Source organism: Leuciscus leuciscus (genome assembly GCF_965113295.1).
Source record: "Leuciscus leuciscus genome assembly, chromosome: 7".
Taxonomy (NCBI): domain Eukaryota; kingdom Metazoa; phylum Chordata; class Actinopteri; order Cypriniformes; family Leuciscidae; genus Leuciscus; species Leuciscus leuciscus.
In genome coordinates this window covers 44,964,373-44,980,334 of record NC_138731.1, presented here as the reverse complement: position 1 = coordinate 44,980,334, position 15,962 = coordinate 44,964,373, and the positions used below count along the sequence as shown (strand labels likewise).

Here is a 15,962-nt window from a genome sequence, read left to right as displayed (position 1 = left end):
ACAAAAATAACGACTTTATTCAACTCTTCATGTTCTTCTGTGTGGGCCTCAGAGTGAGTTCACGTAGTGTAACAGCGCAGCGCTTCTGGGTTGTACGTCAGAACGTAGGCTCACTATTGGCTAGCATCACACGCTTCACACACATGACCAGCATCGGCCAATAGTGAGCCTACATTCTGATGTTGCGCTGTGCTGTAACACTACGTGAACTCACATCAGAGGAGTTAAATGTCCTTTAAGCCCCTAACATTCAGAGAACCAAAACAATTTTTTCCTTAATCATTAACGCTAAAACAGAAAAAAAGACAAAATATATATATATATATATATATATATATATATATATATATATATATTACTAGTAGTAATGTCAGTAGCGTATCAGAGGTTCTGGGTTCTTATCCGCACTTGTATAGTTTTTTTTCTTCTTCTAGTTGTATTTCAAGCTACACGTTTGTGTGCATTTTGTTTCATGATTTCACTGGAACGAATAGAGAGTCTCCGTAACGGCATAAAGCGATAGATTGAAGCGTGCGTCCGAGTGAAGAGAGACAGTGTGCGCGAGCCACAAGAGAACACGTGTGTCTACGCCACTCAGCAGCGGCAACGAGCACTTTGACCACTTGATTTAAAAAACAACACATTTTAGCGCTAGAATGCTTCTTCTTTAACAAACAAGTGAAATTATTGCTCTGCTAGTTAACTGGAGATGTTTTACTTTGTTGTATTAGGTACATCCGTGCCGTGAGATGTTTCATAGAGTGGTGGGGACATATCCCACCTGTCCCACCCGCAAATTACGCCTATATGCTTACGAGACATTGTTGTCGCTAGTACAGCTGCTCGAGCGCGGAGAAAATGGCGGATAGTGTTCAACTTGCTGAGGGCAGAAACTATAGTAACGCAGGCCTGTCAGTCAATGGCTGTGGGTGGGGCCTGAGCAGTATGATGTCACAATGCTCAGAGAATCATGTCTAATGAGACTGATTTGGTTTAATGGGGATTAAATTAAAAGGAGAGGGTGGATTTGTTCACACACTTCCAACACACATTTATGTCCAAACACCATGTAAAAGTGGATTTTGCATAATAGGTGCCCTTTAATTCACTCTCTGTGCTGATGCTTCTTCTACAGTAACATTACACATGAGAACAATTCATCCACTCTGTTCTTGAATCAATAACGCTTGCATGTGAGATGACTTTGGTTGATTCTTGTCAAATTAAGCAAGGGTTCAGCTTAAGCCAACTTCTGTTTTAAGGCTCTTAAACTTCTGTGTTTCTCTGTTTCTCTGGCCTCGACCACATCATGAACCCTTTCAGCGGTCGGCTCAATCCCCTTTCTGAAACCAGCATTCCCATGAACTTCATATTGTGTTATTGTTGAGTGTCAATCCACAGTATACGAGCCTCTGCTAAACTACATGTAGTCTCATATTATTACACAACCTCACCTTGTTGTTGTGTGATCTAATAAGGCAGACTCTCGCTAATTTGGTGTTTATGTGGAACGTTGGAATCCATAGCGATTGAATATTAATCATATTTTCATATCAGAGAACTCTTCGATCTCCATAAAGGCATTAGAGAAACTTTGAAATCAGTCTGAGAGGAGAAACAATTGAGACATTTAATAAGAAATGAACAAGTTAGTGGAGAGAGCACAGCCAAACACTCACAGCATCTCATGACAAGATCAAAGTGTTGCTTTAGATATATTTAGCATGTTATGGGTCAGTTCATTTCTGTGGAAAATGATGTCATTGATCTAAAGGAAGTTGAGGTGTACTGGAGCTCAAAGTGACAAAGTTCAGAGCGTGAAATAATGAGCTAATAAAGAGCTAGATGGTCGCATGCATTAACACTTATAGATGTGCAGTTATTTTAGATGTTGGTGGAGTTTCACTTCATTTTACAGAGCAGCTTCACATCAGATCATCTGTCATTTTATCACTGAAGCAGTTTAAAAGAGTTTGTCTTTTCATATTTGTGGACTGAAAGCGCTTAAGATGTTTTGCACTGTTTTCTTCAGTTTGTGTTTCTGGCGTCTGGATGGTGAGTTTTAAATCTGTTTTTATGGCTTCAGTTCTTTCTCTTCTGGTACCATGTAATAAATGACTGGTTAAATTACTCAGAGAGGATTAACATTACAATCCACTACAGACACAGAGAAGAACCACAGCGGGTGCATATAGGTATATCCATATGTAATTTTCTTAAAAAATCGAACTTCTGCTGTTCTTTCCACTCATTTGTGCATTTCTTTCTCAAAAGCAAGTTTTATCAAGTGGCATTAACAGCTTATTCGCTATCAACGAGCTCCATACCTGTCAGGTCCAACAGTGGTTTTAGTTTGGTTTTGTCCAGAAAAACCGAGTGATGTCTGTGTGTTCTTCCTCCGTATAGTTTACTAAAATAACCAGTTATAATTCATGAAAATGGCTTCACCAACACTGATGAACTTGTAAAGTTGATCACAAACAAAATTGAAAAGGAATTTCACTCTCAGTCAATAATGCATGAACAACCACTATATAACGATGCGGTTGAAACATAGGAGGAAGCATATGGAAGTAAAATAATGACAAATGTTTTTGAAACAAAAAAGCTTGTTGAATTGCTCTACTTGAAAAAAATATGTGTGACGACCACAAAAGTGTTGTATTTGTGTTTTAAGAATATTCACAATTACTGTCTTTTATTTGAAACAAGTGATTGTTTAAAAAAAAAAAAAAAAAAAAAAAAAATTATCCCAAGGGTTTTATTTTTACTGTGAATTTTCCTGACTTAAAGTGAATTGTGTAGTGTTTGCTCCGGGCCAGTAGGGGCAGTGTAGAGTGACGAGTTACTGTCGCTGCGTGAGTTGCGGATTTCTCACTATTTTTTACAGTCTATGGTTTCTCATTACTGCAGAGAGCTCGAAACTGATAACACTGTCTCCTCGTTTCTCTCCTGTTTTACAGGTGGGTAAAGGTATAAAAACACCTCAGAAGTAGCATTTATCTATGCTGAAATGTATGTGAGATATGAGTGAACTGTTTTTAGTGAAATGAGTTTCGTTAGGGTCTGTTTTTGATTTAGTTTGAAATGAGTTGAAACGAGAGGGCAAAGTCCTGCAGAGTAACGGTCGAGAGACATTACTAGAGAGCAAGTCAGCTCAACACACACTTTCCCCGTGTATATACTGTATATGCACATGAAGATATTTTTGAGCTTGTAATGTTAACAGATATGTTTAGCTCACTGTATGTCAGTTCCCCACCATCTGAAATGTTTTTATACAAAAATATTTACAGTTTAAAATGAGGTTAAAAGTTACACTTTAAGCACTTTATGAGTTCTGAGCATGATTTTGCAGTACTGTATTAACATGATACTGATAAAATACTGTGAATGGACGATTCTAAGTATCTAAAAAATAGCTGGTGAATATTACCATTGTCTTTACATTTCATTTTGATAAATAGTATAATATACAAGAATGAAGAGTAAGTGAACATGCATTTGGTGGAAAGAGGTTTATTTTAATATGGATTTTGCATTGACATGGACACTGAAAATTCATTGTAATGTTAAAAAGACACTGACCATGTAATATGTGAAACATACAATGACGCTTAACAATAGAGATGTGTTTGCTGAAGAAAATTCAGAAAATAAATTACTGCAGAGAGCTCGAAACTGATAACACTGTCTCCTCGTTTCTCTCCTGTTTTACAGGAATTAATCTGTTATCCACGGTGCCGTTGCCACGGTACCTGTTACATATGCATTGCATTAACCCTGCTTGCATTTTAAATCATTGTATTTTCAGGGCTTGCATTTTTATGGGCTGAAAGTCAACATGGTTGTATATTTAAGCTGTGAATATTTCTATTCAAAACATTTCACACACGTTTTCATTATTCAAAATTCAATAATCCATATTCACCTTTCAGATTTCACTTCCAAAATGAATAGAAATATTCACAGCTTAAATATACAACCATGTTGAATTTCAGCCCATAAAAATGCAAGCCCTGAAAATACAATGCTTTAAATTGCAAGCAGGGTTAATGCAATGCATATTTTTTCAAGTAGAGCAATTCAACAAGCTTTTTTGTTTCAAAAACATTTGTCATTATTTTACTTTCATAGAAGCAGAATCTACGTGCAGCAGTAGTCTTTTATTGAATAAACTCAAAACTTGACAAATTCAGACTCAGACTAGGCAACAGGACTCGGGAACAGATCAACCAACATACATCAAGAACTCGGGAATGGCGGCGCCCATCTTGGGATGAGACTCGGGAGCGGCGGCGGCCATCTCGGGACGAGACTCGGGAGCGGCCCTCTCGTCCAAAGAAACAGGTGTAGAGGCGGCCATCTTGTCTGAAGACACAGGCGAAGACACACGTGTAGAATCGCCATCTTGTCTGAAGACACAGGCGTAGAGGCGGCCATCTTGGCTGGAGACGAACTCAGGCATGACAGCCAACTTAGGCGAGAGCTCGAGGGCTGGAGCCAATGTGTGTGCTGCCCACACACAAAATCGCTGTGGTGACTATCATGAGTGCTGTATCCTCCGGGACTGTCTCAGGTGCAGCAGCCTGACGTGAAGAAACTCAGGCTTGGCAGGACTGACGTGAAGAAACTCAGGCTTGGCAGGACTGAAGAGAAGAAGCTCAGGCTTGGCAGGACTGAAGAGAAGAAACTCAGGCTCGGCAGGACTGAAGAGAAGAAACTCAGGCTCGGCAGGACTGATGTGAAGAAGCTCAGGCTCGGCAGGACTGAAGAGAGGAAGCTCAGGCTCGGCAGGACTGAAGAGAAGAAACTCAGGCTCGGCAGGACTGATGTGAAGAAACTCAGGCTCGGCAGGACTGACGTGAGGAAGCTCAGGCTTGGCAGGACTGAAGAGAAGAAACTCAGGATTGGCAGGACTGACGTGAGGAAGCTCAGGCTCGGCAGGACTGAAGAGAAGAAACTCAGGATTGGCAGGACTGACGTGAGGAAGCTCAGGCTCGGCAGGACTGAAGAGAAGAAACTCAGGATTGGCAGGACTGAAGAGAAGAAACTCAGGATTGGCAGGACTGACGTGAGGAAGCTCAGGCTCGGCAGGACTGATGTGAAGAAGCTCAGGCTCGGCAGGACTGATGAGAAGAAACTCAGGCTCGGCAGGACGTGAGGAAACTCAGGCTCGGCAGGACTGACGTGAAGTTCAGGCTTGGCAGGACTGAAGAGAAGAAACTCAGGATTGGCAGGACTGACGTGAGGAAGCTCAGGCTCGGCAGGACTGAAGAGAAGAAACTCAGGATTGGCAGGACTGACGTGAGGAAGCTCAGGCTCGGCAGGACTGATGAGAAGAAACTCAGGCTCGGCAGGACTGAAGAGAAGAAACTCAGGATTGGCAGGACTGACGTGAGGAAGCTCAGGCTCGGCAGGACTGATGTGAAGAAGCTCAGGCTCGGCAGGACTGATGAGAAGAAACTCAGGCTCGGCAGGACGTGAGGAAACTCAGGCTCGGCAGGACTGACGTGAAGTTCAGGCTCGGCAGGACTGAAGAGAAGAAACTCAGGATTGGCAGGACTGATGTGAGGAAGCTCAGGCTTGGCAGGACTGAAGAGAAGAAACTCAGGATTGGCAGGACTGACGTGAGGAAGCTCAGGCTCGGCAGGACTGACGTGAAGAAGCTCAGGCTCGGCAGGACTGAAGAGAAGAAACTCAGGATTGGCAGGCCTGACGTGAGGAAACTCAGGCTCGGCAGGACTGACGTGAAGAAGCTCAGGCTCGGCAGGACTGACGTGAAAGAAGCTCAGGCTCGGCAGGACTGACGTGAAGAAGCTCAGGCTCGGCAGGACTGACGTGAAGAAGCTCAGGCTGAGGGGATACTGTGGGCTTGTGGGACTCATCTTCAAAGCCCACAGTAAATGACGAGCCTGTAAGGCCCGCTATATTGGCCCAATCTGCCGGTTCGCCAATACACGGGGAAGGTTGTCACGTGTTCTGTCCTCACTCATGCAAAGTATTTGTTGGTTAAATTTGCAATACATTAATCATGTACTCACTCGTTAATTCATCTGACTCCATAAATGAAAGGTTTTAATAATATCTGTGCCTCACTAAAAGTGAGCGAATGTTTGACTATTCCTTTTAACCATTAAATAAACAATGTCAAACCCAGTTGGAATAATCACATTGTAGCAATTTAATATTTCAGATATCAGAGATCAATTCCACAATCAATTCAAATATCTAGAACATGGTTATACATTGGTTACCCCAAAGAATCTTACCCAGCTTGTACCTGAGATAGAGAGAGAGAAAGGGAGAGAGAGAGAGAGAGAGAGAGAGAGAGAGAGAGAGAGAGAAACCACCTATCCAATTCCACGTCCAGCCAAGAAGAAGAAGAGACAGAGAGAGCCAGAACACCTTCCTTTATCCTCTGACCAGGTGAGAAGGGGGATGGGGTGAGACCACCCTCAAATGGCTTCTATCCCACAGAAGGGGGGTTGCCTTATCTGGCATTATCTCTAAACCAGTTTCCTATGAACTTCTATAAACCTTATTTCCTTTTATTTTATCTATCTGGATATGAGATATCTGTACCACTCACTTTGAGACATTTCAAATGACACCAAAAGCATAACAGTCAATGTTGAATATTCACATTAAACCATGTTCTTGGGTGAGTTCCTAGTTTCTGAGAGGAAGAAAGGCTGTATTGGGGAGGTCAAATGTTAATCAGCCAGCAGGGCCCTTTTGTCCCATAAATCAGGCCTCAACCAGTATTTTCAGTCTTACAAGCCGCTCAGCGAAAGGGCAAAATCTATTTATATTTCACCAGAGTGTAGTGAGGGGTATTGCCAGGCATAAAATAGTAAAGCGGCTTATTAAGTCCATGGTGAAACATGTCCTTTAGGATCTCATCACAAAAGTCCACCCCATGGCAAAGTTAAAAAAACTCCCTCACGTACTCCTCGATTGGACAGTCACCTTGGCTGAGAAGGAAGAGGCGATATGCTGGATCCATGTTAGGGTGAGTTCTTCTGTAACGATGCGGTTGAAACATAGGAGGTAGTGATGTTACATATGACACTGAAGCTTCGATGCGCGTATCACATAAGCGACACAATTTCTAGTGAAGCCCCGTATCGAGGCGTGTATTGGTTTACTAGAGTCACGTGATCGATGACAAACGAAGCCTCACTTTCTGTCCAGTCACGTGCGTGTTTCGCTTCGGGTGTCAGAAGGCTCGAACTTCAGATCGTATTTAACGAGTCATTGTTGCCTCAGTCTGGTTGATATTTTCAATTATTGATATTGACATTTAATAACAGATGATCCTATCAGACAATGTCCTTATTCATTGTGTGTGTGTGTGTGTGTGTGTGTGTGTGTGTGTGTGGAAAGAGAGAGAGAGAGAGAGAGAGAGAGAGAGAGAGAGAGAGAGAGAGAGAGAGAGAGAGAGAGAGAGAGAAGGCCTACATTAAATTTTATTGAATCATATAAACTTATAAGCTATTATATTTTATTGTCACACTTTAATGGGAAAATGAATTTTTTTTAATGAACAAATCAAACACAAACATGTAAGGCTTTTATTTGTGCACATAACATTGAAACTATGGAGTGTGTTGTGGTTGCTTCATCTGCCAGAGCTTCTAACACAGGCTTCTGGCTGCTTTATTCTAAATAAGCACCAGATGGCGCTGTTCTCGCCGCTGTTCTCGACACTCTCGAAGCTTTGAATCTTTTCCCGGAACAGTCAGGGGAAAGCCTCAGAGATTCATGAGGCTTCATTTCCCCATCCCTAATAGGAGGAAGCAGGATCCACGTGCAGCAGTTGTCTTCTATTGAATAAACTCAAAACTTGACGGACCCGGGAACGGGACCCAGGGAACGGGACCCAGGGAACAGGACATACAACATCAAGAACTCACCAAGATTGAAACTAGACACAGGGCTTAAATACACAGGAAAACAAGCTAAACAAGATAACAAGGGGGCGTGGCTAATTAGAAACACCTGGGAAGACTAAAACAAGAAAAACTACAAAGGACTACAAAACATGGCACAGGACAGGAAATGACAAGTCCACACAAGACAAGGGGAACACAAGGCAGGAATTATGACACACTAGATTATAATTAAAACAGTGCATCATAGAAGCGACTGATTTAACCCCCTATCTACATTATGAATGTTCATTCAGAGAAGTCAATGAATTGCACACTACAAGTTCTCCAGCGCTGTTTGGCCGCTGCTAATAAATTTGTCCCAAGCGCTCCAAAACCGGCAACCAGCATAATGACATAATGAGTCAACAAATAATCCATGGAAAGGTTGTATATAATCCACAGGTTTAAACAGTTCCAGGCAAGGAAAATCCAATCAAAATAATAATCCAATGGCGTTTCCCACACGCATTTAAATGTTTAAAAGTGTTTCAGTGAAGCTTCAAACCAACATCAAGTGATTTTAAAGCTTTAATCTGTGAAAAACTCTTCAGGTGCGTTTGGTGATGAAGATGAATTGAAGTATATGATGAAGGGAGAATCATTCACTCTAAACTCTGATCTTACTGAAATAAAGGATGATGATGTGATTCAGTGGAGGTTTGGATATGATGAAGAGACTTTAATAGCTGAAATCAATAAACGGGACGACAGAATCACTGTATATGATGATGTTCTTGATGGGAAATTCAGAGACAGACTGAAGCTGAACATACGATCTGCATCTCTGACCATCATAAACATCACTGAAGAGATGGGATGTTATTCTCTACAGATCAACGGTGTGAGAAAGAGAAAGATCAATATCGGTTCTTATGGTGAGGTTAAACACATTTGTTTCACCTTTATTTAATGACAACATTTTAATTAATTTGTGCACCATTTTGTTTCTTTTTGTTTGTTTTATGATATTGTTTATTTCAAACTGACATTTAAAACTATTTAGTAAAACATTATTGATTTCACAGTATTAATCTGACAAACCCTGGTTGTGTGTGTTCTGTGTGTGTTTTTGGTATCAGGATCAGTGACATCAGTGTCAGTGAAGGAGGGAGAATCAGTCACTCTAAACTCTGATCTCACTGATATAAGATTATAGTTGGATTGAGTGGAGGTTTGGAGAAGATTGGTGGTCTGACACTTTAATAGCTGAAATAAAAAAACGGACCAGAATCGCTGTATATGATGATGTTCTTGATGGGAGATTCAGAGACAGACTGAAGCTGAACAATCAAACTGGATCTCTGACCATCATAAACATCACAACTGAACATGCTGGATATTATGAACGAAGCCTGCATTTACCATTTACCATTTACCATTTCTCGCTGTCTTTGGTAGGTTAAATATTTTTTTACAATTTAATATTTTAATCAAACGAAACAACATTAATCTAAACACAATTTTGCTTCATTTCTGTTTTAAGTTTTATGTTATTGTTCATTTGAAATTTAAATATAAATATCTCGGATACAAACTCTGTTTCTGTTTGTTGATACAGTTGAAATATCAGTGAAGGAGGGAGAATCACTCACTGTAAACTCTGATCTCACTGAAATAAAGGATTATGAATGGATTCGGTGGATGTTTGGAAATGAAAATATTTTAATAGCTGAAATTAATGTAAAGGCCGACAGAATCACTGTATATGATGATTATCTTGGGAGATTCAGAGACAGACTGAAGCTGAACAAACAAACTGGATCTCTGACCATCACAAACATCACAACTGAACATGCTGGAGTTTATAAACTACAGATCAAAAGTATGAGAGCGTTTGGGCTTTCAAAAAGTTACAAATTAAAAGCTTTCAGAGTTTCTGTCTCTGGTGAGTAGAGATCATTTCTCATGTCCTTCAGATATTCTTGTTTTTACCAACTATTTACATACAGTGGGTACGGAAAGTATTCAGACCCCCTTAAATTTTTCACTCTTTGTTATATTGCAGCCATTTGCTAAAATCATTTAAGTTAAAAAAAATGTTCCTCATTATTGTACACACAGCACCCCATATTGACAGAAAAACACAGAATTGTTGACATTTTTGCACATTTATTAAAAAAGAAAAACTGAAATATCACATGGTCCTAAGTATTCAGACCCTTTGCTCAGTATTTAGTAGAAGAACCCTTTTGATCTAATACAGCCATGAGTCTTTTTGGGAAAGATGCAACAAGTTTTTCACACCTGGATTTGGGTATCCTCTGCCATTCCTCCTTGCAGATCCTCTCCAGTTCTGTCAGGTTGGATGGTAAACGTTGGTGGACAGCCATTTTCAGGTCTCTCCAGAGATGCTCAATTGGGTTTAAGTCAGGGCTCTGGCTGGGCCATTCAAGAACAGTCACGGAGTTGTTGTGAAGCCACTCCTTCGTTATTTTAGCTGTGTGCTTAGGGTCATTGTCTTGTTGGAAGGTGAACCTTCGGCCCAGTCTGAGGTCCAGAGCACTCTGGAGAAGGTTTTCGTCCAGGATATCCCTGTACTTGGCCGCATTCATCTTTCCCTCGATTGCAACCAGTCGTCCTGTCCCTGCAGCTGAAAAACACCCCCACAGCATGATGCTGCCACCACCATACTTCACTGTTGAGACTGTATTGGACAGGTGATGAGCAGTGCCTGGTTTTCTCCACACATACCGCTTAGAATTAAGGCCAAAAAGTTCTATCTTGGTCTCATCAGACCAGAGAATCTTATTTATCACCATCTTGGAGTCCTTCAGGTGTGCTTTCTTGTGTCTTGCACTGAGGAGAGGCTTCCGTCGGGCCACTCTGCCATAAAGCCCCGACTGGTGGATGGCTGCAGTGATGGTTGACTTACTACAACTTTCTCCCATCTCCCGACTGCATCTCTGGAGCTCAGCCACAGTGATCTTTGGGTTCTTCTTTACCTCTCTCACCAAGGCTCTTCTCCCCCGATAGCTCAGTTTGGCCGGACGGCCAGCTCTAGGAAGGGTTCTGGTCGTCCCAAATGTCTTCCATTTAAGGATTATGGAGGCCACTGTGCTCTTAGGAACCTTAAGTGCAGCAGAAATTTTTTTTGTAACCTTGGCCAGATCTGTGCCTTGCCACAATTCTGTCTCTGAGCTCTTCAGGCAGTTCCTTTGACCTCATGATTCTCATTTGCTCTGACATGCACTGTGAGCTGTAAGGTCTTATATAGACAGGTGTGTGGCTTTCCTAATCAAGTCCAATCAGTATAATCAAACACAGCTGGACTCAAATGAAGGTGTAGAACCATCTCAAGGATGATCAGAAGAAATGGACAGCACCTGAGTTAAATATATGAGTGTCACAGCAAAGGGTCTGAATACTTAGGACCATGTGATATTTCAGTTTTTCTTTTTTAATAAATGTTCAAAAATGTCAACAATTCTGTGTTTTTCTGTCAATATGGGGTGCTGTGTGTACAATAATGAGGAAAAAAAAAAAACAAACAGTGAAAAATTTAAGGGGGTCTGAATACTTTCCGTACCCACTGTATTTATTATTTTTTTTTTTATCATTTTATAGTTTGAGATGATAGATCATATAAACACTGACTGAACCGAAAATAAGATTGTTGATTAGAGATGTTTTCCAGCTCGTCTGCCTGTTCCTGTCATCAGCAGAGACTGTTCTTCATCTTCATCATCATCATCATCATCATGTTCATTGGTGTGTTCAGCTGTGAATGTGGGTCATGTGACTCTCTCCTGGTACAAAGGAAACAGTTTATTGTCCAGCATCAGTGTGTCTAATCTCAGCATGAGTCTCTCTCTCCCTCTGGAAGTGGAATATCAGGATAAAAACACCTACATCTGTGTGCTGAACAATCCCATCAGCAACCAGACTCAACATCTCAACATCACTCAACTCTGTCACACATGTTCAGGTACAGCTGATATTAGTTGATGTCAGCGCTGATATTAGCGTTTATGAACTGATCTGATCTCAGTTTGATGCTTTTATTCCTCAGACTCTGTCCACTGTTATGGTCCTACTGAAGCTGTGATCCGATTGGTCCTCTCTGCTCTGGTGGGCGTGGCTACTGTCATTCTTCTGGTTTATGACATCAGATCCAGAAGAGCTGAATGAGATCAAGCACATATTCACACATCAGAAACCTAATGGTGTCATTTCTCATATTACTATTTTTTATATATAGCTTGTGAGATTTACTTATTTGCGGCTTTATATGTTCATCTTTTTCAGGAAGTATTGAAATCTAAAGCAGAACGCTGAACTTTAAAGGTTCTTTAAGTGTGTCTTTTGTTCTTCTAATCTTTTTGTCATAATAAATACTGATGATTGTTTAGCTTGCGCTCTCTCTCTCAGCAATATATTTTTAAAAATCCAATTCAAAAGGCTTTACATTTTTATATTTAAACTTTACACCGTAAACCAGAATAAGCTGGCAAACCTTAAATCAGTTGCCTCATTTTTTAAGTTAAGAAATTTAAAGTTTAAGTAAACAGAACTGTCCGATTTTTATTTTGTACTCATACATTTTAATTGATCTCAACTTCAAATATTTGAGAAAGCTAATTAAAACATTTAAAGGTATAGCGGAGGATGTTTTACTTCCTGGTGGGTAGTCTAAACTATTGGTCCTCCTAATTGTCAATCATTCTGGTGAATCAATCAAACTTTTCAAAAAGTGGAGAGGGCGGGTCTTATCTAAAATTTGGAAAGATCCTCCGCTATACCTTTAACTTAAAATTATCTCGACTTAATTTTACTAGTGGAAACTTAGCTAGCTATAACTAACTGCATGGCATGGCAATAATTTACTACATCTGTTCTACAGTACATCTATTCTCAAACCACTTCACTTTACTACTGCTGTCCATATGTATTTGCTTGTCTTTATCAATAAAGTTTTCTCACTCTGAAGTTCAAAAGTCTCTCCATGTTTTCTTACATTTATAATGTCGGGCGCCCCCTGCAGGACTACTAACTTTATGTAAGTAATCTGGTTCTCTAGCTGTGCTGCACTGTGATTGTTACGCTCAACTGTGTTCACAATCAAGTTTTCATCGCTCTTATTAAACGGCACCCAGAGCTGCTAATCTTTTTTTTTTTTTTACTGTAAAGAAAGCAGCGCTTGCTCTCCACTTTAAATATCAGTAATGTTGCTCACTTTCTTCATTCCTGGTGGCTCATGTTGTTATGAATTTTTTTTGCCACCCCAGACAGCAACATAGTGTCGGGCCAGATCCGGCCCACATCCGGTACATGCGGATTCAACGCTTCCCAGATGTGAACCGACACTATGTTGCTGTCTGGGATTGGAACGATCAGGTTAAGATAACGTAAAAGCCCACTTTGCTCTTGTGCACGGACTCGTTCGTTAAGCTAAATAGCCAATCAGAGTGATTTCTCATCTCTATTCAACATGCTCAATTGGTGCAAAACCCCCCCCAAAAGAGGTCTGAAACGGTGCCGATGGATCAGAACACACTGTAAAAACTGAAAAAAGTAATAAATTCATTAATCTGATCAAATACCTTTACAATTAATGGATCTAAGGCTTTGTCTACATTAATCCGGATACATTTGAAAACGGGGTTTTTGTTTAAAAACGCTCTCTTGTCCACACTAGCGTTTCAGGCGTTTCGGTGTGGATGAGAAACTTTTGGAAAACGGCTGAAATGGCAAATTCTGATACAGACGGAAAAATAAATAATAAAGTTATCGCTCAATTCTTCTGACAGTATCATTTTATTTAGCTAAAGATCTCAGCATTCACTGATCGTCCAGGTCGCTCTCATTCACTCATTTGCTCAGCGAGTTACTCTGGCGTCGAGTAATGATGCTCATTAAATATGCCCTTGTATCCGAGCTGCACCAATCACATCGGGTTATCTGATATAGGCGGGCCAGAGGCGAGATGACGACAGCGCTGCGACGTCGAAGTCATTAGTAAACATTGCAAGATGGCTATATGAACACCAGATGTTTGAAACGTCTTTGGCCGCTACAATGAACGAGTTAGACTTGCCTTTTTCTCTAAAAGAGGAACAGAAGACGGCGCTCGAATCGTTCCTTTGCAAGAAGGGTGTTTTTGCTGTTTTGCCGACCGGATACGGTAAGAGTCTAATCTACCAGTTAGCTCCGCTGGTAGCTAAGCGTATGGGGCTTGTTGTGATTGGTCGTAGTGTTATCCAATTGCGTGCAGTGAGATTTTCAAATGCATTCTTGGTGCCGCCCCTCGAGCTGGCCGATTTTCATCGCACATAACAGGCCCAATACCGTTATAAGCATGAACATCTATTGGTACAATATGCGTCACATGACTAAACTTACATCATCGTTTTTAAATACCTCCAGTTTCACAGTCGACATTACAACGCGGAAACAGTGTTTTCAAATTTATCCACTTTGGAGAGCGTTTTCAAAAAGCTTTGTTTTTATTAATAGAGAAAAATATATTAGTGTGGACAAGGCCTGAGAAAGAGGAATTAAAAACCAACCGGACGGTTCTTCTTTAAAAGAAACCTAGAAAACTAACTTTTATGAAAACGACCATCTTCATAAATTTTTATGAGAAGAACACTTGACAACACTTATTACCTCTAAACATAATTTACTCACACATCATTCTTAAACACCTGAAGACTGTGTCCTCAGGACCAATCACCATGAACACAGACAGGTTTCTGAAACACAACATCAAAAAGTATCTGGATATTAGCACTGGAATCCTGATTTATCAGGTCCGGACGGCGTCGCAGATCTTGTGTGGATCTGGATGCGTTAGTGTTGACTACAAATAGTAGGTTTTACATATTAGCTGTGTCCCAATGTGAAGGCTGCATCCTTCGAAGTCCGTATTCGAAGGACGGTTGCGTCACCGCGGCGCGATGAAGGCTGTCCCAATTCAGTTCAGCATCCTACGAAGGCCGTATTCGAAGGCCGGTTGCGTCATCGCGCCGCGACAAAGGCTAAAAGTGACACCAAATCTTTCCCCGTGAAAGGAAGGTTACAAAATTGAATCATTGAATCAATGTTAATGCATTAACCAAAAGATCATTGAATCATTGTTGAAATTTAACATTGATTTAACAATTTAACATTGATTTTTCATCAGGTTTGCACCCTGAAATAATGTTATTTCAACGATGAAAAATCAATCAATATGGTCATAAAATCAATATTATTTCAACCATAATTGAATCACTTATTAAACATTGAATCAACATAGAAACAATATAAAATCAATCTGTGCAGTGTTAACAATGCACTTAAGATTGCACGCCTGTGTTAACCGAACAGCTTCGGAGTCATTGGAATAGTTATAAGAATTTTTTTCCAGGTTGAATGGTGGTCGTCTCGCACCCCCCAAGCGCCTGTGAGCCGAAAAACCACCCTTGCAACTTTGGGCCGGCGGGCCGCCGTTCAGTGACGCCGGTGCTTTACGACACTTTTAACATGTCAGTTCATTTCTGTTGAAAATTATGTCGTTGGTCTAGAGGAAGTTGAGGTGTACTTTTTTTGAGGTGTACTACTACATTTTTAAGTACAATCAACTTGGAAGTCATTCAACTTAAATTACATTAAACTGACTTAAAAATGAGTTGGAAATTGCTTAACTTATTTTGATGAGTTAAAGCAATGTAAAAACATATGTTGTCGACTTATTGATCATAGCCTATTTTTTACAGTGTGGTCACATGCATCAACACTTATAGATGTGCAGTTATTTTAGATGTTGGTGGAGTCTGACTTCATTTTACTACAGAGCAGCTTCACATCAGATCATCTTTCTGCAAGCTAAACTTCCGTGAACGAGCGCCGCCGCGTGCATGCACACCGAACAGACGGAGCGCAATAGAATAGGAGCGCAATTATTCTGACTAAAATATACATTAGCACTAAATTATAAATATATTTAGCTAAAATATTTGTTGTTGAATATTTGTTGTTGTTGGTGAACATAAATGTGCTAGAGAATTTCAAACCTACATGTGTATTTTTATGATATTATTATTT

General features: G+C 40.5%; 1 protein-coding gene and 1 long non-coding RNA gene across 2 annotated transcripts in view; one reads left to right on the top strand and one right to left on the bottom strand.

Moving 5' to 3' along the window:
• Positions 1–15,962, bottom strand: part of LOC309502435 — a 188,375-nt gene that overhangs the window by 14,903 nt on the left and 157,510 nt on the right. The window lies entirely within an intron of this gene.
• LOC309502404 (SLAM family member 5-like) lies at positions 8,798–12,322 on the top strand. Its single transcript, XM_082174818.1, has 3 exons — positions 8,798–9,822; positions 11,572–11,862; positions 11,947–12,322. Exons 1-3 carry the CDS (start codon positions 9,579–9,581, stop codon positions 12,063–12,065), a joined length of 654 nt encoding a protein of 217 aa, XP_082030944.1. The 5' UTR covers positions 8,798–9,578; the 3' UTR covers positions 12,066–12,322.

Excerpts from the sequence above, each read along its gene's own strand:
- LOC309502404 (XM_082174818.1), top strand. The coding sequence starts at position 9,579 with ATGTTTGGAAATGAAAATATTTTAATAGCTGAAATTAATGTAAAGGCC. Across the intron at positions 9,823-11,571 it reads TTTCAGAGTTTCTGTCTCTG|CTCGTCTGCCTGTTCCTGTC; the intron begins GTGAGTAGAGAT and ends GATGTTTTCCAG. Across the intron at positions 11,863-11,946 it reads ACTCTGTCACACATGTTCAG|ACTCTGTCCACTGTTATGGT; the intron begins GTACAGCTGATA and ends TTTATTCCTCAG.